The sequence below is a fragment of the Neomonachus schauinslandi genome, chromosome 10 (genome assembly GCF_002201575.2).
Source record: "Neomonachus schauinslandi chromosome 10, ASM220157v2, whole genome shotgun sequence".
NCBI classification, from domain to species: Eukaryota; Metazoa; Chordata; class Mammalia; order Carnivora; family Phocidae; genus Neomonachus; species Neomonachus schauinslandi.
The window spans coordinates 65,240,890-65,267,377 of NC_058412.1; the positions used below are offsets into that span (position 1 = coordinate 65,240,890).

The 26,488-nt window shown below is 39.1% G+C and overlaps 1 protein-coding gene across 1 annotated transcript in view; it reads right to left on the reverse strand.

The window, feature by feature from the left end:
- EML6 (EMAP like 6) overlaps window positions 1–26,488 on the reverse strand; it is a 263,656-nt gene that overhangs the window by 60,290 nt on the left and 176,878 nt on the right. Inside the window, 6 exon segments of the mRNA XM_044918715.1 lie at window positions 2,418–2,559; window positions 5,779–5,906; window positions 6,173–6,284; window positions 8,653–8,855; window positions 10,174–10,274; window positions 20,546–20,639. Of these exon segments, the coding sequence (XP_044774650.1) occupies window positions 2,418–2,559; window positions 5,779–5,906; window positions 6,173–6,284; window positions 8,653–8,855; window positions 10,174–10,274; window positions 20,546–20,639 (780 nt within the window).

A 26,488-nucleotide genomic window follows, 5' to 3' on the forward strand; every position in this document is an offset into this window, starting at 1 on the left:
AACTTGCTTTAGAGACCTTGTTGATCTTAGAGTCACTCCAAGACTTTGATCCATGGGTCCTAAGGCATAATTCTAGAGGTGAAAGATTTTATCCTGCCTCTTCTGTCGTGGACAATACTCTTTCAAAAGGTGTCTCTAAACAGTACGAGCTGCCAGTGCCACGTGAGCAATGTTTTCTCCTGCTTTGCAGGGTCACAGAGAGATATTTCTGAATCAGTGTGGACTCTGTGTGTGGGGGTGTTTAATAGGAATCCTGTTTAATAATATCCCGCCCCCCCCTTCTTATTGTCAAGACTTTGGTAAGCATGGCCCCAGGGATGGGACGGTCATACAGCTTTGTGCTACGGCACTCCAAACTCAGCTTCCACACACTCCCCTCCGTCATGGTTCATGGTATACTGGAAGCTATGTACCAGTAACGGCAAACTGCCTTATCTAAATTCTATCTTCATTCATGCACTCAGGTAGCAACAAGTTATTTATGTACTGTGAGTCACACATGGTGCCAGGGCTGAGAGAACAAAAGACAAGCCTGTCCTTGAGGAGAGTCATCAAGATGAGGTTAACCATACACGTTATTATACAAACCAGGACACTTCTCAGAGTGAAAGGGAGAGCTAGTAATAATTACACCAGGAAAACTGCTATAAACTGGATTGAACGGTCATCCCATCTAAGATATGTTGATAATTGTTCTTTTGAACTAATTTTTAACCCAGTGAATAAAGTCCACTGTCTGATGTTGAAGTTACTCACAAGGAGGTCTTAGTGTATCATTTTCCCAGGAAAAATTAGTGGTCAAATGATTCACTCTTGCAGTGGTGAGAAGCATGGGCTTCAGAGTCAGACCTGGGTTTGAATCTTGGCTCCCCCACTGACTAAGGCCCACAAGTTCACTGTAAAGAAAGGCAAGATGGCAGAGAAAAACAGCTTTTGGCAGTAGCCGCAGGCGTGTTCTCTGAAGCCACTCTGTCTGGGTGGGAGTTCAGTGCAATTTCAGGCAAACAACCGAAGTTCTCTGTGCTGCAGTCTCCTAATCTGTACGTGGTAATAATAATGGCCTTACTACTGAGGTTCCCATGAAGACCAAATGCAAACTGCTAGGAGTCACCAACTCAACAGGATCAGCCACCATCATTGTTACTATTGTGTTGACATCTTTTTTCATTTTATTCCCTTGCAATATATTCTCCACGTCTCTCTACTTGTAAAACTACCCCATATAAATATTTTAGGGCAAGACCTCAATCTCATCCTTCCCCAAGAACTTCCACAAATGCTTTGAGCCTCAGCTCTCGGGTTTCCTCCTTGCTGAAGTTGTCCCTGGCAGCAGGCCTTCTCCTGAGCCTCCACACAACCTTGTTTGTGTCAGACATCTTTCATTTGTGGCTCCACATCTGCTCTCCACCCCTCCCTGTGCCTTCTGCTGGCCTGCAAAGATCGCGTCAGTGGTCTCCCTGGCCCTCTGGCTTTTGGCTGCGTTTGGCCCAGGGGGAGCATGAAAAGGAGACTCGAGGGAGGGCGCAAAGGAGGAAGGGGGAACAGGGAGTTTGGGCTCTGTACCCCCCTAGCTGCCTCCCCTGCAGGTCACTGTGCACTGGCGGCAGCCCTGGGCTGAGGGTCCTAGCTCCTGTCCGGCCTGTCCTCTCACAAAGTTCTCACTTCTGGGTTCTAGCATTGCTCTCTCCTCTTGACCCTTCAGGCCCAGGGCTGATGAAGGTACCTGGCTGTTAGCAGCTGCATGGCGCTGCACTATCCCTTGTCATTCCTCAACACCCTACCCACCCCTTTAACAAATGGTCCCATTTTTAGACTCTCCTCAAATCGCCCTATTGGAATGGACCATCTGTTGCTGGGACTCTGTGTGAATCTTGTCCATCTCTGACACTAGAGATGGGACCGTTCATCTTGGGATCCCCAGGACCTGACACATAGAAGCCACTCAATAAATGTTTGCTGAATTTGCACTTCTTGGTGTACCTCTTTGTTCTAGTAGCAAAGGGTGTTAAATACATATTTACTCATTTCTTGATATTAACTATTTTTTTAATAAAACTTTTGTTTTTCAGTAGTAAAATCAGTTGTAGAGACTGTTAGACATAAAGATAAAGAAGCATTCTTTACAAGCTGATGGGTTTCAACAGACTCCCACAGATCTCCACCAGGAGAAGAAGAAGGACATATTGCCCCCAGGTGGCAAACGTGTGTGCAGTGCAAGGAAAATGAAGGAAGTAATAGATCAGGCCAGCTCTCTGGAATTTCTATCTGTAGCAACGAACACTGAATGCCCATTACCTAGCATAAGTGGGGTCATGTACCAGGTACACTCAGTAAATATTAGTTGAGTGAATGAATGAACGCAACACATTCTGTTGTTGGTAAATACTTTGACAGATGTGTAAAGTGGTATCACGTACCTTTTTTGAGTTTTCGAACAGCCAGCATACGGTGCTGGGAGGATAATTCCCAGATCCGAAGTGTTTTATCATCACTCACCGTTGCGCAGATGGGCAGGAGAGGGTGGGCTGCCAGACCCCATACTTCTCCCTCCATGTGCCCCTGTGGGAGAGGAAACAAGGCCATATAAACTCGGTTCGCGCTTCTTGGCTAGCCCTTCTGTAGCACCGTGCTGTAGACCCAGCAGGTTCACACATGAATAAACACAGGTTGAGCTTTCTTAAACCAAAATGAAAGCACTGAATAATTTTTTTCATTTGAACTTAAATCTAAAGCTGGGCCTACATATGCCAAAATCTTCATTTGTAAAGCAAAACATGGACTCGTTGCTCATAAGCTTTGTTTATATGATGCCAAATGTTTTTCCTTTTAGAAACATCTGGGTAAATAATAAAATACCCTCATTTGATCCTCTTGGCTTGATACTGAGTTAACACAGTATATATAGGCACATATACACTTGCAAAACGGCTTGATCGTGACACAAAGCACCTTTATGAATAAACCCATGTTCTAAAAGATGTAGGTAACCACCTATCTCTGTCAGAGGGATTGGACAGCAATATTCTTTATTTTTTCCCCAAAAAAGTAATTACTTAAAAAAAAAATCCAGGATCAAATTAAGGCATATGCATTGCATTTGGTTGTTATATTTCTCTTCTTTTCTAGTCTTACTGAGATACAAGTGACACATAACAGTGTATAAGTTTAAGTTTGGACAGCAATATTCTTATTAATTTTAGTCCTTTGAATGCATAGCATTTGGCAAAACAAAAGCTCAGTTTTCATATCAAGTGTCCTGAGAATAACTCAGGTTCAGTGTTTGTTCACACATTATTCTATCCAGTGAATATCAGAAAACTAAAAGGTGCTTAATAGGCATTGGGCCAATTCCATATACCTGTATCTTATCACACACATAAATGGCTTAGAAATAAAAGTGTTCAAAAAATGAACAATTAGGGAGAAAATGACTGATTCCTGTAATTTATCACTCAATAAAGCAGTGTAAAGAATAGATTAGTGCACAGAACAATAAAACAGACCAGACCGTTCACTGAATTTCTGCGTTTAGTGTCTACTTAGAAAAAGGCTTTGCTTAGTAAAGCAAAAAGGAAGACCATACACAGCATCTGAAAGGTGTTTGTACTTGGACTGCTTCAGGGAACAGGTGGCTTTCTGAAGAGAAACTGGATGATTCTGGTTTAACAGGGAAACTGTTTGAGCAAAACAGTAATTTGGCAGAAGTTCCAAATAGAGCTGACATTCAAATATCTGAGAAGGGCCAAAGGGTGTAGATACGGTCTTTGAATTTATTGGATTTGGAGTACCCTACATCCCTAGTTTTCTAGTTTTCTTCCCTTCAGAAGCCTCTCATCCCAAAGGTCATGGTCAGAGGATGGGTCAGGTGTCAACCCCAATTTCCCCCCAGAATGGATGTGCTTGGAGGTCTTTCCCAGACCAAGTCCCTTTTACATTTTGCTTGAGGACAGGGTTGCGTGCTCTGAGACCCTTTTAAATCACTGCCTCATATATTGACTTAAACATGGCATTTCCCTATCTAATGGGACTAAATTTCTGCATAACATAGGAATGGACAGTGAGCAAGACAGGCTGGAAGTTTCTTAAGTGGTATAGGAATGGGCTTGGAATCTTACCTTCCTTCTTTTTTTTTTTTTTTTAAAGATTTTATTTATTTATTTGATAGAAAGAGAGAGTACAAGCAGGGGAAGTGGCAGGGAGAGGGAGAAGGAGGGTCCCGCTGAGCAAAGAGCCCAATGTGATGTTCAATCCCGGGATCCTGGAATCATGACCTGAGCCAAAGGCAGATGCTTAATCGACTGAGCCACCCAGGCACCCCTAGCTACAGAGCTTTTGAGGTTTGTTTTTAACACAGAATTCTTCTTTAAACACATTCTTATTCAGGATATCCTGAGTGGGACTTGGGCACATGCATTTTTAAAACCTCACAGTGTTCTGAACCACAGTGTGTGTGCAGACCTGTTCCCATGATGAAGCAAATCCAAGGGCCACTCTCAGTGGGATTTTGGGGTTCATCTCTAATATAGCAAGCCTGTAGGAGAAGGAGGTGAAGCTTCTCTATTGGACCCACAGAAGTCTTGAAGCTTATTATAACCAGTGCATATTTTTTTTCACTCCAGCTTCTGAATGTACACCCTCATCCCAACCTGAGTCTCTTCCATCTACAAATAAGATCTGTCCATCACCAAATTGGGTAGGACTATCTGTCACCTCCACAGTCTCACCTCCTCAAGTGAGATTTTATCACTTCACTGATCTTTGAGGATTCTGTTGATGTTACTGTAATGTGATTTTTACCTGAATATAATTCTTGAGGGGAGATGGAGGGCAAGAAGTAGGTCATGTGTTTTTATGCACCAAGATGGAGACTAGAATGAGGCAAAAAATCTAAGGAGACACTTGTGTATCTGGTGTGAGTAGAGAAAATAATTTGTCCTGATAGTTTTATAGATTGACAGATAAAAAAAAATACCTAAAGAGCCTCCTCCACACCTGGACTTGATTTAGACAATGAGGTTATGGACTTTGAGCAGATACTGTAATGGGATAATACTCTTGGGGGTGGGGGGGGAATGTACTCTGCATATGGTAGGGACAGTAATAATTGCAGCCAGAGGGAAGACTGTGGTGGACACATTCATGAAGTGACCCTCATGATCCTGGTTTTCACCCCCTGTGTAATCACCCCCTTTCAAGTGTTGCATGACCTATCACTATTTGCCAACTGATAAAATAGGGCAAAGGGTATGGATGTCCCTGATTACATGCATTTGATGATATGATTATGTCACATAAGACCAGTGCCTGTTTTTTCCTCTTTCCCTTCGTGGCTTCAAGGAAGCAAGCAGCCATGCTGGGGAACCCATGTGGCAAGGAATGTATACAACAGCCAGCAAGAAATGCAACCCTCAGTCCTACAACCACAAGGATGTGATTTCTGCCAACAACCTGCATGATCTTGGAGCAGATCCTCCCTCAGGTGAGCCTCTGATGAGACTGCAGCCCTGGCCTTTCCTGTAGCCTTGTGAAACTTTAAGCAGAGGACCCAGTCAAGCCATGCTTGAACTCCTGACCCAGAGAAAGCTAAGATAATAAACATGTATTGTTTTAGGCTGCTAGATTTGTGGCAATTTGTTATATAGCAATAAGTCATCCATACAGCAGTTGCACGACCCTGAGACTGAGTGCATACTTCAACACTGCACCCTAAGCAGCCCCCTGGCCTCACCCAAGTCCCCACTGTGATGGGCACTGTGCGTTAGCATATGTGCACAGTACCTGAACAAGCAGCGTCACTGGGCCACTTTTATCAATTTCCAGGATCTCCCCGTTTTTTGTTCCCACCAGGATATGTCCATGTCCCAAAGTGATGGCACGAATTGAAGGGTTATCTTCCAAAAGCAAGCCTGAGGGGGGAAATGTTGTACTTAATATTGTAAATAGTGCATTTAGTAGAACAACAACAACAAGCCTCATAATCATATATACTCTGTCTTTGTAGTTCAGAAGTACTAGGTACTAGGCAATCATCCTTGATATTTCTACAAGGGGCTGAGAGGTCTAACTGCAGAAGAAGGAGAACCGATTTAGTAATGGGTGTCCATGAACTTCGGTACCATCTTTTCCATTCCTGTGGAAAGAAAGATTCCAATCACATATTTGGGGGTGGCACCTTTTGAGCTGGTTGACAATGCTGCTCTTTTAATGGCATAAGTCTTCAAGCATCTTTCAAACATATCATCCCAGAGTTCCACAATTCCATCCTTTCCACCTGTTACAAAACCCTGCGAAGACACACACGGGAAGAATGAAATATACATCAAAATGACAGGTTGCCCACCTGACCTGTAAAGGGCTTCCCCTTGGGAAAAGCAGCTTTGTCTGTGTTTCCTTCCTAAGTATAGGAGACTGAAAAGCCTGATTACAAGTAATATTAATATAATATTTCCTAGAAGCATCCCTCCCCTACTTCTCTAGTGGATAAAGCACATTCTCAGTGTGTGTTCCCCACACTTTCCTCAGAACTTTGGTTGGTATCTGGCACCGTAGGTCCATCCTGGATGGCCGTTTCTGTGCTCTGTTCCCCACTTAAATGTGGGCGCCTAAGGAACAGGAAAGCCTGGCAGAGTTCCTGGTATCTCATCTATTCCTACTGAATGAACTGGAATTAACATTGCAATTAAAAATGATTATTAAATATGTTCAAATTATATATTTACTTCCAGGAGAAAACATCATTATCTTTTAAGAGAAACTTAGGCAGTTCATGTAACACAACCATCCTATTTTGTTCAATGGACATCGATGCCCATAATAATTAAAATCCAGATTAAGTTTTATAAAACTTGGAAAGTAAAATGATTAACATATTAGGGTTTTTTTTTGTTTTTGTGTTTTACTGAACAGTGATCTTTATTCTTGTTCTAAGCTTATGATTTCTTGGCTTTACTAGTTTTTCTTTCTGGGAAATTATATATACCAACTGCTCTAAGGAAAAACCTTTTTTCAATGAAAAATACTAAGTAATTGTTTTCTTGGAGACTTTTAGTTTCCTTTATTTCAATGAAGTTCACAAGGAAATAATATTTTGAAGTTTTTTTTACATTAAATACCTATATTCTCATTATAGATTTGTAGGGGAGACTCAATCCCCAAATTATATTCAAATTAGACTGTGACATCCTGGTATTTTACATGATGTTTCGGATTAACTTATCAAGCAGTGAAAGAGTTTAAACAAGTTACAGCACATCAACTTCGAGACCTCTTCAGATTTTGCTTTCTACTTTCATCTTGTCTAACGTACAGTTTTAACCAAAACAAATTCACCAGTAAAAAACAGCTTAACCACTAAAACTACCATTTTAGTTGCACATCTAACAAGAACCTACTTCAGTACTGGGATCAGCATATTTACCTGGGAACAGGGAAATGCAAAATGAGGCGTGGCTTAGTTAGGTTTGTTGGGTGGCTTATGCTGTTCAGAGGTCAGAGAGTAGACAAACTGGTACCACCAGCAAGCTGGCAGTGAATAAAAAATGGATTTTTCTGGCAAAGTAGTTGAACAAGGTATTTTCATAGTACTGACAATAAGTGTGCTCTTTCTTTAAAAAACAACAAACAACAACAACAACAACAAAACACTGTAAGGCAGGAAGGTGGCTGGACAACAAAGATGAGCTTAAGTGGAAATAGAGCAGGTGTGATTAATTTTGTGTCAACCTGACTGGTCACAGGGTGTTCTCATTAAATATTATTTCTGTATGTGTCTGGGAGAGTGTTTCCAGGTGAGATTAGTATTTGAGTTGGTGCACTCAATAAAGTAGATTGCCCTCCCCAATGGGGGCGAGCATCATCCAATTCTTTGAGACCCTGAATAGAACAAAAGGCAGAGGAAGGAGGAATTCATCCCTGTTTTTTCTGTCTCACTGATCGAGCTGGGACATCTCCTCTTTTCCCATCCTCAGACTGAGAGGCACACTAGTGGCAGCCCTGGTTCTCTGGCCTCTGGATTCGCACTCAGTTACACCACCAGCTTCCTAGGGGCTACAGCTTGCAGAGGACACAGTGGGAATGCTTAACCTCCATAACTGCACGAACCAATTCCTTATAATAAATCTTTTTTTTTTTGGTAGATGTGTATGTGTTTGTATGTCCTACGGATTCTGTTTCTCTGGAAAACCCTAATACACACAAAGCCAAGACTTCACTCTAACACTCTTGTTAAAGTTGAACCTGTCTACACAGGAACAAACTGGTTATCAACTAAACTTTTGGTCAAATTGATGAGTGGGACAATAATCGAACCACTTGGTACTTTGAGGTCTTTGCTTGCTGTGTACAAAGGAGGAAGAGAATGCTGAAACATTTCTCAGGACTTGTCTGCTACTGGGTTTGTACATTATTTCAACACCTCTTAAGGGGCTCTCAGGGCTGAGAGCTAGGAGGAATGAGTATGAAAAAAGTAGTAACTGCCCATAAAGAAATAATTATAAATGAAAGAATTTTTAAAAATATTTGTACTCCTCTCCATTCATGACAACTATTTCCCAATTCAGACAGGCTTTAGAGACAAGCAAGCATCCTGCTGGTGTGGGCCTTCCTCAGACTAATTTATAATTTTAGACAGCTAATGATGAAAATATGCCATACCTTATCCAATGCATACATAGCAAACACAGGCCCGTCATGAGCTTTCACTGTCTTTAGTAGTAGAATATCTTTCCAAATAAAAATATCTCCAGTAGCTGCTCCTGAGAACACTAGATCTTCCATTCGCCCATAAGAAACACACATCATTGTTTCCAATTTTCCAGCACTTCCAAAAATTCCTCTTTTAGAGGTGAAGCCCCCACCTGAAGTGGACCAAGAGCATTTATTATTTTTTTGACATACTGACACCTTCTATGAGCATCTGGAATGACTGTCTTCAATGAAATCCCCAGTGTGTCTATGTTATATGTATATGGAAAGATGTATAAAGATGGCAGAAAACATCATAAACAAAAATATTCTAAGAGGGTTTCTCATTTACACATTCATTAATTCAATGTTTATTGAATCCCCCCTTTGTGGTAGATACAGTGGTCAATGCTGGGGTATAAAGATGAGAAGAAGGAGTTTCTTCATTCAATGAACTTAGGTTCTGGTTGGAGAGAGGCTGTCCTTACGCATCTCATTCCAACAGGACATTCATCTAACCAAGGTTCAGTGCCAGTTCCATGCCAGCCAGTGGAGGAGGGACTCAGTGCCTGGGCTAGCTAGGAAAGTCTTCATGAATGCTGACCAAAGAGAATGCGAACAACACTAGCAGTAATGAAAAATGTGAACATGTGACATATGTTTTGCCTCGATTTTTGTCATGGGAACTTTAGGGTGAGAAAATGAATCACTGTGTAGGAAAAGGTACATCAGATTTGTCCTTGAGATGTTCACATTTCCCTGTACTTCCTGACAAGCACTGACAAACCCAGACCTAGTCCAGAAAACTACGCATAGACTGGCTCTCCAGACATGTTGGGTGCCACTATCTTTTCTTTAAAAGCAGAAAGCACTGGAACAGTTGCGTGTTTACATTTTGTCCAGTGCAAGATTACGTGTGCATGGTACCTAAGCCAATACTAAGAATTCACAATCCCAATAACAGGTCTGGTTTATTAGTGAGAAGAATAGGATGTCCTTGCATGTTTTGATATGCTTATTCACTCATCCTTATTATCGATATTATAATGCACAAAAATTTATTTGGATCACCTGTTGTGTATAGTGTTGGGGTTTAATTCATGTTTACATTCAGTGATAAAGTAATAAAAGAACCCTCAAAATACTGAAAATGTTATCCACTCAACCAAAGTGATTATTTTATTTCCTGTTCAGTGGTCCAACATAATTACAGCTTTCAGAACAGATGATTAAATATAAAAATAATTGTTTTTACAGAACATTTCCCAAAGCTTTCTAGATATGACAAACATGCATAGCATCAGATAGAGTGTTTGAGTTTTACAGCTTGGACATTAAGCAGCTCAAAGTGAATTTGGAAGAGCATGTCTTCCAGGAACATTTTAATTTTAAATTGCAGAGACTGGCTAGGTAATGGTGGTGGGCTTTTTTTCAGATAGATTTTTTTTTAAAGCTTTCAACCACATAAACGATAAACCCAAACAACAATACCTGCTTGTTGCCAGAATTTGATATGCTTCATCCCAACTGTAACCAGTTTGTCAACATGGTGTGGGTTACACTTAACCACAAATATCTTGTCTTTATGCCCTCTGTAAGAGACAAATAGAAAAAAAAAATCTAGTTGTCATGAAGCTTTGATACAGAGTTTTATTAAAAGCATACATTTGGTCTAACTTTCATTAAATACATCTAACAGGACAAGTAAATTAGAAAGTAATTTAAAATACACATAAGGTCTATATTAAAATCATTAGCTTTGACCTTTCTTTGCATGTTGGAGCCCTCTCTTCTAACCCTCATATTGCTACCAAAGTCTACTCACTTATGCTCTAAACAAATTAATGAAATATTTATAATGGATCAGAATGTCTCCATAAGATAAAATTAATGCCACTATCATAAGATTGCAGTTCTCAGGATATAGAGGTCTTATATAGGAAAAAGGGGAAGACACTGCTGTCATATTAATGAGAAGCTTCAAATGTAATATTCTTTCCTGTGGAAGGCATAACTTCAGGTTAAAGAGAATTGCAGTTAGAAATGTATTTGCTAGAAATTGAAGCCTCTAGCTCACATCCATGGGAAGAGAAAGGATGTCATCTATTAATCCAAGGCACTCTCATTGAAAAACCCAGATTCATTCAAGAACAACTATACACGGGCTGGCTCTCCAGATGTTGTGGGCCATTATCCTTTAGAAACAGAAACTGCTGAAACAGTAGCTTATGCATGATGTGTTTGTGTGTGTGAACTCAAAAGTCAGATTCTTACTTAATGTCATTCCCAGTGGAGTCAGGAACAAGATTATTACCATTGCCGTTTAACCTTGTATTGAACATATTAACAAGTGCAAATAGGTAAGATTTTAAAAATTAAAGGCATAAGAGCTGGAATGGAAGAGGTGAAACTATTTCTATTTGCAGATGATGCAACTATGTATCTAGAAAACTCAAAAGAAAATAATGTAAAAACAATTACAAACAAGATAACTTAGTCAAGCTACAGCATACAAAATTAAGTGCAGAATCAACAACTTCAACATATGCAAAAAACAGCTGAAAAATATAATGGAATAAATGATTTTATAAACAACAAAAACCAAGGTATAAATTTAACACAAAAACCTGCACATAGATGTTTACAGCAGCTTTAACTCTAATTGGCAAAACTTAGAAGCAATCAAGATGTCCTTCAGCAGGTAAGTAAAAAAATAAAATAAAATAAAAGTGGTATATCCAGACAATAGAGTACCATTCAGTGATAAACAGAAATGAGCTATCGAGCCATGAGAAGACATGGAGGAACCCTTGGTGGAGTCTTTAGGGTTTTCTACATATCAGATCATGTCATATGCAAATAGTGACAGTTTTACTTTTTCCTTACCAATCTGGATGCCTTTTATTTCTTTTTTTCTTGTCTGATTGCTGCAGCTAGGACTTCCAGTACTATGTTGAATAAAAGTGGTAAGAGTGTACATCCTTGTCTTGTTCCTGATCTTAGAGGAAAAGCTTTCAGTTTTTCACCATTCAGTATGATGTTAGCTGTGGGTTTTTCATATATGGCCTTACTTAGAACTAATAAATGAGTTCAGTAAAGTTGCAGGATATAAAATTAGTACACAAAAATCTGTTGCATTTCTATACACCAATAACAAAGTAGCAAAAAGAGAAATTAAGAAAAGCAATCCCATTTATAATTGTACCAAAAAGAATAAGTTACCTACAATTAAACTTAACCAAGGAGGTTAAAGTCTTATACTCTAAAACCTATAAGACATTGATGAAAGAAACTGAAGATGACACAAACAAATGAAAAGATATGCTATGCTCATGGGTTAGAATAATTAATATTATTAAAATGTCCACAGTACCCAAAGCACTCTAAAGATTGAGAGCAATCCCTATCAAAATACCAATAGCATTTTTCACAGAACTAGAATTTACATGGAACCACAAAAGACCTTGAATAGCCAAAGAAATCTTGAAAAAGAACAAAGCAGGATGTTATCAAAATCCCAGATTTCAAGATACACGACAAAGTTATAGTACTCAAAACAGTATGGTACTGGCACAAAAACACACATATAAATCAATGGAACAGTATAGGGAGCCAAGAAATAAATCCATGCCTATGTGGTCAATTTACAAAAAAGGAGGCAAGAATTCATAATGGGTAAAAGACAGCCTTTTCAACAAAGGGTGCTGAGGAAACTGGGGAGCTACATGCAAAAGAATGACACAAGACCACCTTCTTATACCATATACAGAAATAAATGCAAATAGATTAAAGACTTGAAAAAAATAAATGCAAATAGATTAAAGACTTGAAACTGTAAAAGTCATAAAAGAAAACATGGGCAGCAATATCCTGGACATTGACCTCAACAACATATTTAAGGGTATGTCTCCTGAGGCAAGAGAAACAAAAGCAAAAATAAATATCAGGACACTAAAATAAAAATATTTTTCACAGCAAAGGAAACCATCAACAAAAAAAAAGGTTACCTACTGAATGGGAGAAAATATTGGCAAAGGATATATATGATAAGGAGCTAATATGCAAAATATATAAAGAACTTATAGAACTCAGCACCATAAAAAAATCCCATTAAAAAGTGGGTAGAGGACCTGAATAGACATTTTTCTAAAGAAGACATAAATGGCAAACAAACACATGAAAAGATGCTCAACATCACTCATCACCAGAAAAGTGCAAATAAAAACCACAATGAGATATTACCTGACACCAGTCAGAATGGCTACTATCAAAAATATAAGAAATAACGAGTGTTGGCGAGGATGTAGAGAAAAAGGAACCCTCATGCACTGTTGGGGGGGAATATAAACTGGTGCAGCCACTGTGGAAAACAGTATGGAGGTTCCTCAAAAAATTAAAAATAGAAATATTATAGGACCCAGTAATTCCATGACCGGGTATTTACCCAAAGGAAACAAAAACACCAATTCCAAAAGATCTATGCACCCCTATGCTTATTTCAACATTACTTACAATAGCCAAGATATGGAAGCAACCCAGGTATTCATCCAAAGATGAATGGACAAGGAAGATGTGGTACACACACACACACACACACACTAGAATATTACTCAGCCATTAAAAAGAATGAAATCATGCCATTTGCAACAACACAGATGGACCTAGAGAGTATTATGCTAAGTGAAATAGCCCAGACAGAGAATGACAAATGCCATAAGAGTTCACTGACAGGTGGAATCTAAAAAACAAAACAAATGAACAAATGAAACAAAAGAGAAACAGACTCATAAATACAGAGAACAAATTGGTGGTTGTACAGGGGATGGGGTTTGGGGAATGGGCAAAATAACTGAAGGGAATTAAGAAGTACAACTTTACAGTTATGAAATAAATAAGTTATAGATGAAAAGTACAGCAGTGAATACAGCCAATATTTTAACAACTTTGGATGGTGACAGATAATTACTTTTATCATGGTAAGCGTTTCAAAATGTATATAAATGTCAAATCACTATGTTGTACACCTGAAACTAACAATATTGTATATCAACTATACTTCAATTAAATAATAAAATAAAAATATAATGTTTAAGTTAGAAATGCTTAATGAAGTATATACAGGTCAAAAGACACGCTGTCTTAAATTTTCTTTAAAATATTCTAGCAAAAAAGTAAGTAAAAGAAAAAAAATGAGGGGAGGAAGATTTGTACCATCTGTAGAATGATGCAGCTGGGTGAAAAGGAGTCCACTATGCTATTTCCTCCACTTCTGTGTTACTTTGAAATTTTCCATAATAAGTTAAAAGAACAGGACAGAGCATCTCCATGCCCATTACATGGGCCCTACACTGACAGGCAGGGAAAGGAGAGGAACTGATACTTGAACATTCTCTCTTCATTTCTTTGAAAGTCCAAAGTGACACATGGACATTAGGGCCAAGGTACATCACTAGAAGTTATCAGGAACAATTAGGACAGAGAGATAAAAGTTTAGATATATAAGGAGAGAAAATGTGCTTAACACCAAGAGGAGAAATAGACCCGATAACCATAAAAGACATTAAGCATCCAAAGATTTCTTGCTTGGAGGAAAATCCCCACAGATTCTAAATCATTAATAAAAACTTTAGAGAGAAGATGCTAGAGAAAACTGACAAGAAAACTGAGAGCAGGTATTACAAATTACATTTCCCACACAGAAAAAAGGACTATTTTGTGTTTATCCAATGCCAAATATTTAGATAGTTGGAAAAATGGTTTTTTTCAAGAGCACGTTTTAGTTTTCATCTAATTTCTTGATGTCATAAAAACACCAGTGGGTTTTCTCTTGTGGCTAAAGTTCTAAACTGATGAATGATGGCATATCAATGTTCAGTTAATGTCAAAACCTACATTAAGGACATTAATGGATACTTCTGCTATCTTTCCCTTAGATACTTGTTAAATCTGTAGAGTAGTTGCCTACAACTGTGTCAGTAAGAAAAATAAAATGGAAAGAGTTTCAGGTCCTAAGCAGAAAGTAAGAATGCAGAAGACTGTCCTGCTGCCCTAATAAAGGATGATTCCTCATGCCAGAGTCATAAGTAATTCACCACATAGGGCCACATTGTAAACTCCACTGGCAAGCACAGGGGAAGACGGAAGGAATGTGCCTCTTCCAGAAGTCCAGGGCAGCTGCACACAGATGAGTTGGCTTCTAAATGTTCTATTCAGAACCCTTCATTTGCTTAGAGGCCCAGTCGTGTGTGTGATTTGTGTTCTCTTTTTTTGTGGAGGTAGCCCACAGCTTGGAAGAGTGAAGGAATGTTTGATTTATACCCCATCTTCAAAAAGGATTTGAAATAGCTTACAATACACCAAAACCCGTAAGATACCTATGAATAAACCTAACCCAAGAAGTGAATGATCTGTACTCTGAAAATAAAGAACACTGATGAAAGAAATTGAGAAAGACATAAAAAATGGAAAAACATTCCATGCTCATGGATTGGAAGAACAAACATTGTTAAAATGTCTGTACTACCAAAGCAATCTACACATTTAATGCAATCCTTATCAAAATACCACTGGCATTTTTTGCAGAGCTAGAGCAAACAATCCTAAAATTTGTATGGAACCACAAAAGATCCCGAATAGCCAAAGCAAACCTGAAAAAGAAAAGGAAACCTGGAGGCATCACAATTCCGGACCTCAAGCTATATTGCAAAGCTACAGTGATCAAAACAATATGGTACTGGCACAAAAATAGACACAGATCAATAGAACAGAACAGAGAACCCAGAAATGGACCCACAACTATATGGTCAACTAATCTTTTTTTTTTTTTTTTTAAGAGAGAGAATGTGTGCAAACATAGGGGAGGGGCAGAAGGGTAGGGAGAGAGAGAATCCCAAACAGACTCCACACTTGGTGCAGAGTCTGACGTGGAGCTCGAACTCACGACCCTGAGATCATGACCTGAGCCAAAATCAAGAGTCAGATGCTCAACCGACTGAGCCTCCCAGGTACCCCATGTTCAACTAATCTTCAACAAAGCAGGAAAGAATATCCAATGGAAAAAAGACAGTCTCTTCAACATGAGGTATTGGGGAAACTGGGCAGCAACATGCAGAACAATGAAACTGGACCATTTTCTTACACCATATACACAAAAATAAATTCAAAATGGATGAAAGACCCAAATGTGAGACAAGAAACCATCAAAATCCTGGAGGAGAACACAGGCAGCAACCTCTTTGACCTCGGCCGTAGCAACTTCTTACTAGGTATGTCTCCTGAGGCAAGGGAAACAAAAGCAAAAATGAACTATTGGGATTTCATCAAAATAAAAAGCTTCTGCACAGCAAAGGAAATAATCAACAAAACTAAAAGGCACCTACAGAATGGAAGAAGACGTTTGCAAATGACATATCTAATAAAATGTTAGTATTCAAAATCTATAAAGAACTTCTCAAACTCAACAACTAAAAACCAAATATTCCAGTTAGGAAATAGATAGAAAATATGAAGACATTTTTCCAAAGACATCCAGATGGCTAACAGACACATGAAAAAATGCTCAACATCACTCATCATCAGGGAAATACAAATCAAAACCATGAAGAGATACCACCTCACACCTGTCAGGATGGCTAAAATTAACAACACAGGAAACAACAGGTGTTGGCGAGGATGTGGAGAAAGGGGAACCCTTCTGCACTGTTGGTGGGAATGCAAACTGGTGCAGCCACTAGAAAACAGTATGGAGATTCCTTGAAAAGCTACAAATAGAACTACCCTATAATCCAGCAACTGTATTCCTAGGTATTTACCCAAAGGCTACAAAAATACAGATTTGAAGGGACACATGACCCCAATGTTTATAGCAGCATTCCCAACAATAGCCAAACTACAGAAAGAGCCCAAATGTTCATCGACTCATGAATGGATAAAGGTGTGTTATGTGTGTGTATATATATATATGCATACACACATAAATATATACATATATGGTGGAATATTACTCAGCTGTCAAAAAGAATGAACTCTTGCCATTTGCAACAATGTGGATGGAACTAGAGTATATTATTCTGAGTGAAATAAGGCAGCCAGAGAAAGACAAATACCATATGATTTCACTCATATGTGGAATTTAAGAAACAAAACAGATGAACATATGGAAGGGGGAAAAGGAGAGAGGGGGGAAACAAACCATAAGAGACTCAACTACAGGGAACAAACTGAGGGTTGATGGAGGGAGGTGGGTGGGGGATGGGCTAGATGGGTGATGGGCATTAAGGAGGACACTTGTTGTGATGAGTGCTGGGTGTTGTATGTAAGTGATGAACCACTGAATTCTACTCCTGAAACCAATATTGCACTGTATGTTAACTAACTAGAATCTAAATAAAAATTTGAAAGAAAATCAAAAAGGAAAACATTTCCCCATAAAAAATAAATAAAATAGCTTACAATATAGAATAGTAATACAGAATAAGCCAGGTAATAATAAGAATAAAGTGAGAGGACATACTGGTGAGTGAAAAAAAGAAGCCAGTTGCAGAGCCATTATGTGGAAAATCTCACATATGAATAAAAATTGATAAGAATACTAGAACAATATATACTAAAGAACAAACACTAAAATGTTGGCTATGTCACGGGTAGTGGAATTATGGATGATTTTCATTTTCCTCTTGGTTTTTTTTTTTTGTGCTAACTTTTCTATAATGATCACGCATTATTTTGAAAACAGAGAAAAGAGTAATAAATGTGATTTTAAAAAAGAGATACTCATTTTTAAAAAGGAAAGTGAGATGGGCGCCTGGGTGGCTCAGTTGGTTGGGCGACTGCCTTTGGCTCGGGTCGTGATCCTGGAGTCCCAGGATCGAGTCCCACGTTGGGCTCCCTGCTCGGCAGGGAGTCTGCTTCGTCCTCTGACCCTATCCCCTCTCATGTGTTCTCTCTCTCTCATTCTCTCTCTCTCAAATAAATAAATAAATAAATAAATAAAATAAAAAATAAAAAGGAAAGTGAGAAAACAAAGGTGCCAATTTGGTCTGCAGGAGACTTTATCACATTCCCTAAATGCATGTCAGGGTGGGGGCCTATAATAAATAGAGCAACAAAGCTCACATGGAAATACATGCTACACACCTGCTCTTCGTGGGCCTACATTTTGTCCCTGAGCTTTCCAGCGGCACAATTATGTCACATTGACACTGCAAATATTCTTGTTAGGCACCTTGATTACTGTACCTTTTGCCTACTGTTCACACTTCTGAGATGAAGCATGTCAAGAATAATTAGTCACTGTCCCCCACGGTCCTGTTACTGGTGCATTAGAAATGCACATAAAGGGACATAGAGGCACCTGATTACCTCATTATTCTTCTCCGACTGACACTGATATTAGGCGATTTAACTATTGCCCATAAGAGATTGGTTTTGGTTATTAAATGGGTTACTTGTATATAACACTAAAATCTGAACAGCCTTCAAAAGGAAAAAAAAGACTGAATAAATTCATTTGTAATGGAGGTGATTGAAATCTTTCATGAAAATTAGCAAAGAGGCAGAAGAACTGTTCAGAGATTGGATTAAGCCTCAGAGATCTTGTAATAAGATCTCCATGTGCCAATCCCTAATTTCTCTGAGCTGATAACAAAGGAGTTTCCGTGAAGCATTTTCACAACAGCAGGTGGCTTTTGAGGGTGCAGTGTCATGCAGGTGGCGCCCCTTAGCCCTGGGCATCAGCTGGTGACGCCATCGTGGCTCCTGCCTTGCCCATCCCTCCACGGGCATCTCTCCCATCTTGGGGGTAGGGGTTTTGTAGAACACCATCCGGCCAGAGCAGTGCAGGCTGCCAGAAGCGGGTTCACGGGCAAGACTGGCTTGTGCCCACCACTGGCATGATTGAGACGCAGTACAAAGTGAGGGGTGTCACTGAGTCGGCCATCCTGAGAGTAAATCAAGCCCTCTCAGGAGCTGTGAAGACTCCTTGACGCTGTTTTTCTTTGTCACTTCTTTCATGTCCCAGTTGTTTGTTTTTTTTTAAGTAATCTCTACACCCAGTGTGGGGCTCAAATTCACAACCCCGTGATCCAGAGTCATATGCTCTACTGACTGAGCATGCCAGGTGCCCCTATGCCCCAGTTTTTAAGGTTTCTATCTGCCTAAGTATGTAACTGAAGGCCATAGAGTTTTTATTTATTTGTATATTTATATTTATTTATATTATATAAATATTATATAAACAGGTATTTATGTAAATATTTACCTATTTATTATTTTAAAACCTAGTAGTCTTCAAAGAACTTTAGCAACCCTTGACATTCCTTCTTGGAAAGAGCACTGGTTAATATTACAATTGCAAAAATATTCTTGGAGGGCAATTTTGCAGGTGTCCTGTTTTGGGAATGTGACATAAGGCTTGGGAGCAATTCCAAAAATAAAGTGTATTACTAACATAATGGTGTTAAGTTGCTTTGTGTTAATTAAATAGAAGTAACACTACCCAGCATATAAAATAAATACCTTTAAAATTTTAATAAATATTTATTTCTTCTGTTTCTATGAATGTTTCTGGCATACAACAGGTGAGCCACAGAAGGTTGCAGAGGGTTTTCTAGCAGGAAAATTGCTTTTCTGTTGCTTTTGAAATGCAGACATGAGCTTTGCCTGAAGTAATCTACGTTGCAGTTGGTATGTTATCAGAAATATTAAACTAAAATTCAGCATATTAGCTAAAGGGAAAGCAGAGTTCTAAGGAGGAACTGAATCTGAGTACTAGTAGGGAATGATAAAACAGTGTGGAATACTAGAAAGAGAGGCCAAGAAAGCCCACTTGGGCAGGCAGATTTATGAGCTGTTATTTGCTGCCAAGAATTTCATCTCAATAGCACTTATCAGAAAATCTTCTGTTTTTCTCCTAAGATGGTCAGCTGGAGTCCTCAGGGCTCCATCTGCTCCTGCTCTGGGTCCCCAGCAATTTATAGATCTTCATTTATTAAATCAAATTGCCAGAATAACTTTTTTCCTATTTAATACTGTGAAGGGAAATATTAATTTACAAAGTGAATATTGGGGTTCAAAGCCATTAACTTAAAAATGACTTTATACCTCGAGACAGAAAGGATGGTGGTTCATGTAGAGAAGAACTAGTGGAGTGGAGAGGTAAGCTGATAACCTGTCTTGAGCAGCAAACTGTATCACTGGGCCTGGGCTGCCAACTATGTTGACCTCTGACCGCGGCCGGGCAAACAGCTAAGCCCAGTGTAAGTAGGAGTAGAAAGCAGTGCTCAGACCTCAGGCTGATTCAGCAGGGAGGGAGGCTGGGGTAAGGGAGGACAGGTGGTCTATAAACAGCAGTCGGTCTTGGAAAGTCTATTTATAAGATGGGGAGATTAGGGAAACAATTTGCCTGCTTTGAAAGTGAGTGGCAAATGCACACGATGGAGCCTCCTTCCCAGCATGACACAGCCTCATGACAAATGGTACTTCTGACTCGAGTGACATTGACACTCCTCTACCAGATGCAAGACAGTCGAAAAACAAGGGGCGAGGCCCAAGTCTGAGAAAAGCTGCTTTTCTACTGCTGGAGAAAGCTTTGATAAAGACAATGTGTATATTACTAAAAGCGAAGTGATGAGTAACTCTCTGGAAAGGATTTCAGAATTTTCCAGTTCCCTGAAACAAACATTAACTGCTCTAAGTCAGGTTTGTCACCATGAAATATTGCAGTATGCTTTCACTTAGGTGTTAAGCTTTCCATGTGAATTCCATCTGAGTTTGAAGATGAAATCTCACCAGAAAATGAAAACTATTGACCTTTACTGAAGCGAGACAATCAGCAGGATGCTGCATGACCTCAGCACCGCCTTACCTTGTGGTGGCTATTTTTTCTCCCTTTTTCCAGTCCCAAAACACAATACTGTGAAAATCGTCTAAACCAACCGACACCAGACATTTTCCATCAGCTGTATGAAAACAACACAAATGGCAAATGACTCATTTCTTCAATGAAAAACCAAAACATTTCATATACTGTAAAGACAAATATGAAATGGGTCTTAAGAATATTATTTAGGCTACAATACATTAGAAGTATCATATGCTAGCGGGACCACACTAAATGAAACACATAACTAGTAATAGTTGACCTTCCTAATGCATCATAACTGGTTGATGAATTAAATCACTGACCTAACACTCCAGTCTGAGACATGGAGCTGGGGGAAGCCTCCCAGGTACATCACAAAAACCTTGTCTATTTTATGACAAACAAATCTCATGATGTTTACTCAAAGAGCCATGTGACTTTGTGACTCAGTCTATTTTCAGCTTTAAAAAACCGGGTTCTATTTAAACCTCCAAGATAAGAGCATTATAGAAACTAAATTTAATTTCAAAAATTCTTTCAAAAGATATTATAATTAAAAATCTTAATCTCTTAGTTTCCTTATTTCAAATGTACTATGCTTATTATAGGACATTTAGAAAATATAGATAGAGGAAATTTAAAACTCATCCCAATTTTTAGGCCTACCTTTGGTGTATATCCTATCAGTTTCTCCACATAAATGTGCTTTTAAAAAACAAAACCAGGATGATAATGAACATACTATTATCTAATCTTTTTTCTTTTGTTCTATGGTGAACATTTTCCCCTAGTATTAAATATTATTTATAATATCATCAATGACTACTATAATGTAGACACTGGGTTGTTTTTAAAAAAAAAAACTTAAAATACATTGTCTCTGTAATTAAATTAAAAATCAAAAATAGTTAATATGCTTTTTCCCTTCAAGACCAAAGAGGCCATACAGTTAGCAAATCTTTCCCTTGCTTCCTCCTCACAAGCCAGATTCACAGGAGTGTCTAGGCTCAGCGATTCCACCTTAGCTCCGTGCTGACTGGGAGATGGGTGGCCAGATTCACTATCTACCAGTTTAGCAGGTGTCTTCTGGGATGACAGAGGACCCACAATATGAGGGCAAAGAAACACAAGTATCTGATAAACTGTTTCTCCCCAGCCCACTCAGGGTCTTAACTGGTATTTTCAAAGGCAGGTCTGGGGTAGATGTCAGAGTGGCCAGGTAAAATAAAGGAAGCCTAGTTAAACTGGAATTTCAGGGTGCCTGGGTGGCTCAGTTGGTTAAGCGACTGCCTTCGGCTCAGGTCATGATCCTGGAGTCCCGGGATCGAGTCCCGCATCGGGCTCCCTGCTCGGCAGGGAGTCTGCTTCTCCCTCTGACCCTCCTCCCTCTCATGCTCTCTGTCTCTCATTCTCTCTGTCTCAAATAAATAAATAAAATCTTTAAAAAAAAATAAAAAATAAAAAAATAAACTGGAATTTCAGATAAGGAATGAATAATTTTAGTATAAGTAGGTCCCATGCATTATTTAAATTATGTATTTACACTTGCATTGCATGAAGGATACTTGTACTACAAATTTATTTGGCTTCCTGTATTTCAATTTGCTAAATCTGGCAACCCTCCCCAGATGCCAACCAATGCCCAACCTGTGAGTACCGTTCCTTGTGCCAGACTGTCCCCCAAGCTATCAAGCTTCCTTCTCCAAAGGCAGGAGCAGAGTCAGAGAAAGGAAGAGCCTGGCTTAACAAACAAATTCTCCTCAATCCTGGACTACTACTAAGTATGAGACAAGGCTTTGAAAGGTACATGAACCCCTTCAAGCTATTAGGCTCAGTATCAGATGAGACATTCATGCTTTCCAAAAGTGTTAAATTATCATCAAGTGATTACGATAAACAAATGTGTCTTCTGAATCACTTCTAAGTCCTTATGCTTAACCATGACCAGGCTTTAAATTGTGCACGGTCTCTTTCTAAACGTTTGGGAGAGGGAAGTGATGATAAGGGCTTCCTATTCATTACCAACATGACTCTTTCCGTACCTCTTGGGATGGCCTGGTTCTGTTTCTGTAGTAGTATGTCTCCGTATTTTGGTGATTTTATTTATTTATCGGAGATTCCGCTCTTTTTTAGATTATAAGCTCTGCTAAGGCTTATGGTAATCATATCACATTTCCTCTGTGATCCTCCCACTAAGCTAGTTTCCAGTGAACACTGAGGATACTGGCGACAATGAAGAGGTAAAGATAAAGATAGAATGTGTGTATGGGGGCGCGTGGGTGGCTCAGTCGGTTAAGTCTCCAACTCTTGGTTTAGGCTCAGGTCATGATCTCGGGGATTCTAGGATTCTAGGATCGAGCCCAGCAGTGGGCTCCCTGCTCAGCGGGGAGAGTCTGCTTCTCTCCTCTCCCTCTGCCCTTCCCCTGCTCGCACACTCTCCCTCTGAAACAAATAAATCTTAAAAAAACAAACAAACAAAAAAGAATGTGTGTATGGGTAGTATGAAGGGAAAGACAATGTGCTATGTTATCTAGCTCTACAAATTTTAATTGTTTTAATTATTTCTTTCAAAAACATGGGACTTTCAGTATCTCTTTTTTTCCCATTTATCAAATCTACATTTTGTGTTTCCTTTTGTAACCTGTGTAGCTATATTAACATGTCCTTAGAAGGCAAGCATCCACACATTTAAAATGACGGTTCAAGTTTTGTGTCTTTTGAAGAAAGTCTCAGGGTAAATTAATTTTTTTTGGCTTTTTATTAGCATTTCTGAAAGGTCCTATTAGCTTGTCTTCATAGTTACATTCCTTTCTACCTCAATTCATGACTATGAGGAGAAATGAAGAGAAGTCCAAATCCAGATGCACCTCAACAACCGTAACACCTCTTCTTTAGGATAGTGACCTTTTCTTAAATTCTGCAGGTGTAGGCTCTTTCTGCATACCACATGGTTCAGAAATATAATTGGACACCTTTTTATCTTTTCCTAGTTTTCACCCTCCTCCACCGTCTTCCAAAGAGACTTGGATTTAGCTTTGAAAATCCATTGTTCCTTGACCAGCTGGAGTTTTTTTATTTTCAGCCATATTTTTAGAGTCAAGGTAATGTCCTTTTAAATCTTTCCCATCACAGTGTGTATTAATTATGGATATTTTGTGACACAGTCCAGAAATAATTCTAAGGCACTTAATGTCAACAGTAAAGGGCATAGTGGAAAGAGAAAATTTCTACTCAATTACAAGTTGGTCCCTGCATTCAGGGCTCATAAAAAAATGCATAGATTTTCAGAATTGAACACAGTGAAATCCAGTTAGTCTTAGAGGTGTCCTTGTGGAGATCAGTATTATTCAATGAAGATTTTAAAAAATATGAGTAGGATATTAAACTAAAAAAAATTATGTGGCTGAAACTTTCTAATCTGGTTTTCTATTCATGTGGAAGCACCTTCTGTCCTGTAAGCACAAAATCAAAGATGGCTCCATTTTCCCTAGCCAGTGGTAACAAATTCACAGAGCAAAGAGTTGCTCAATTAAGTGAGATAATGTAAACTCATTCCTTCTTGTTTACATAGAGTTATGGGTTATGTTGTAAGAAATGCTTTTCATTAAAAACGTCTTTTTTTTGCTTTGTAACAGTGGCAAGAATAATCTAAACCCCCACATATGACTGTTTGTTGTCTAGTTTTCACATTTATTTGTTACCTGCTCTGTATTTCCCTGACAACTGCTTTTTCTAGTAAGGGACAAATGTATTATCAGGTCTCCACAACACCTCCCCAAATGAGCTGGCTTATAAGAGATGGATGGATACGGGGTCCTGAGGTACACAGATGGTGCCACCAGCTAGGTAATGACCAATGTTGGTGCCCTGTTCATGTGGTTCAATAGGGAAATCTCAATAATATCTCTTGGCACGTAGACTTAAGCTACTCACTTTTCTACTACTCTTCAAAAGAAAGGTATATAGCTGCTCCTGTTCCTATTCACATAAATGTGTGATTCAGGGCTGTTCTAGGACAGGGCTCTCTTTTTATTGGGGGCTGTTCATGTGGCAGCCTGTGTGTAGCACTATGCCCATTCCACCTTTATACTGGCAAGTGGGGGCGGGGCAACTGGAGACACTTGCCTTTGGGTAAAGGGGGGACACTGAGCGCTCCAGGTATGACTCTCATGCTCAAAGTTTGCACTGGCCCTGATGGAGGGCAGAGTCAGGAGTAGGCAAGAGGACTCAGTGGGGAGAGTTCCTGGTATAGCTCTTGCCAGCTCAAAACCCCAGGCTTGGTGGCCTTCTCACTGCACTGAGGCCAGGAGACCTGGGTTCTAGATCAGGATCCGCCATGATCTGACTTCTACCCCAGCCATACCACCAAACTCTCTGGATCTCCATTCTTGGTCTAGGACATGACACAGGGCTTTCGGTTTTATCATTATCACACAAAGTACTATCAATATAACTTAAATCAAAGAGACCTCTGCTCACACCTTCAGGAGGTGCCAGAGAGATCAAAAAGATCAACCAACCACCATAATTTGTCTCATGTAAGGGTTACACATTCAAAGAAGGATCAAACAGAAGAGATCCTAGTCAAAGGTCTTTCGGAAGGGTCCTTAACAGTAGTGCTTTCTAAAACTATCATCTAGCTTCCTTTCTGCCATTTTTGTATCATCACTGTACTTGAACTCTGAGACAAACGTAATTTTCCACAATAAAAAATAACACATTTGCTGAACAAATATGGCTCCTCCCTAGTCATTGTTAAGGGCAATAAAGAATGTATTGTTGAAACTGAAATATTCTTTTTATGCAGAGAATATTTCATATCTCAGTATTTATTTGCCCAAGATAGGAATTAGAAGAAGTGACAGAATCAGCTTCTCAACCTCCTTCTAAAGCATCTGGTTTCTCTCCCCAGGCAATTGATGTGAGGGGCTGCCTTACGAGGGAAAGATTTCTAAATTCACTTAATCTCTTCACCTTTCCTTCCTGCAAAACTATTAGGCCCAGAGGAGAGAGGACTTCTCGGAAATGCAGACGTCAAGTTACGGGAGACCAGCTCATTGCTACTAACTCATCTCTATTCAGTGTCGTTGATCTACATTCCTTTAATCCCTTCCCTAAAGGTATGAAGTAACAGGCATTAGATCTTTTGATCTTTATTTAAAAACCATGAAATTAATTCTACAGAAAAAATATTCTAATGATTATTAAATTCTATTTATATTATTCTAAATTTCCTGCCACTCTGCTTATACATTAATACACATACTCACATTTCCAGTGGAAATCAGTGAATAGATGCTATTTGAGTTCTATTTTTCTTACACTTAACTTGATACATAGAAATATGTATGAAATACACATAGTCCACGTACTTGTCATTTTGAGTTATAGCTTTTATTACATGGTGCCAAATTATCTGCTGGAGTTATAGAGTCAATTTTTAATGTTGCCAAAAACATGAATATTAGATTCTCTATAATTTAATACATTTGTTTTATTTATTTTTGCTAATGGGTCTCTCACTATTCTTTAGAGCATATTTAGTAATATAATTTTTATATTAAGTACATACATATGTATTGGCTAGCAGAGTTAATTTTAGGAAAAGGGCAGCTGAGCTATTAAGGAGAAGAGTCATGAAAAAAAGCAGAGGAAATTCATTCACATCCTTGGAAGAGAACCATGTTTGAACTCAAATTATGGTTTCCTTTCAGATTTTACTGCTTTATGAAGGATATACGACACTCTATCTTAAAACTGTAGGTTTATCAAACTTCTGGAAGTTTAGGACTTTGTATTCACTGTTACTGGGTGTGTTATCCAGGCTTCCCACGGGCAGGTGGCATGCCGAACTGCTCTCTATCCCTTGGTACTCATGCCTTCCCGACCTCACGTGCCTGCCAGTGTGCAGTAGGGACTCTTTAGCCTGGAGTTTTACTAGTTCAA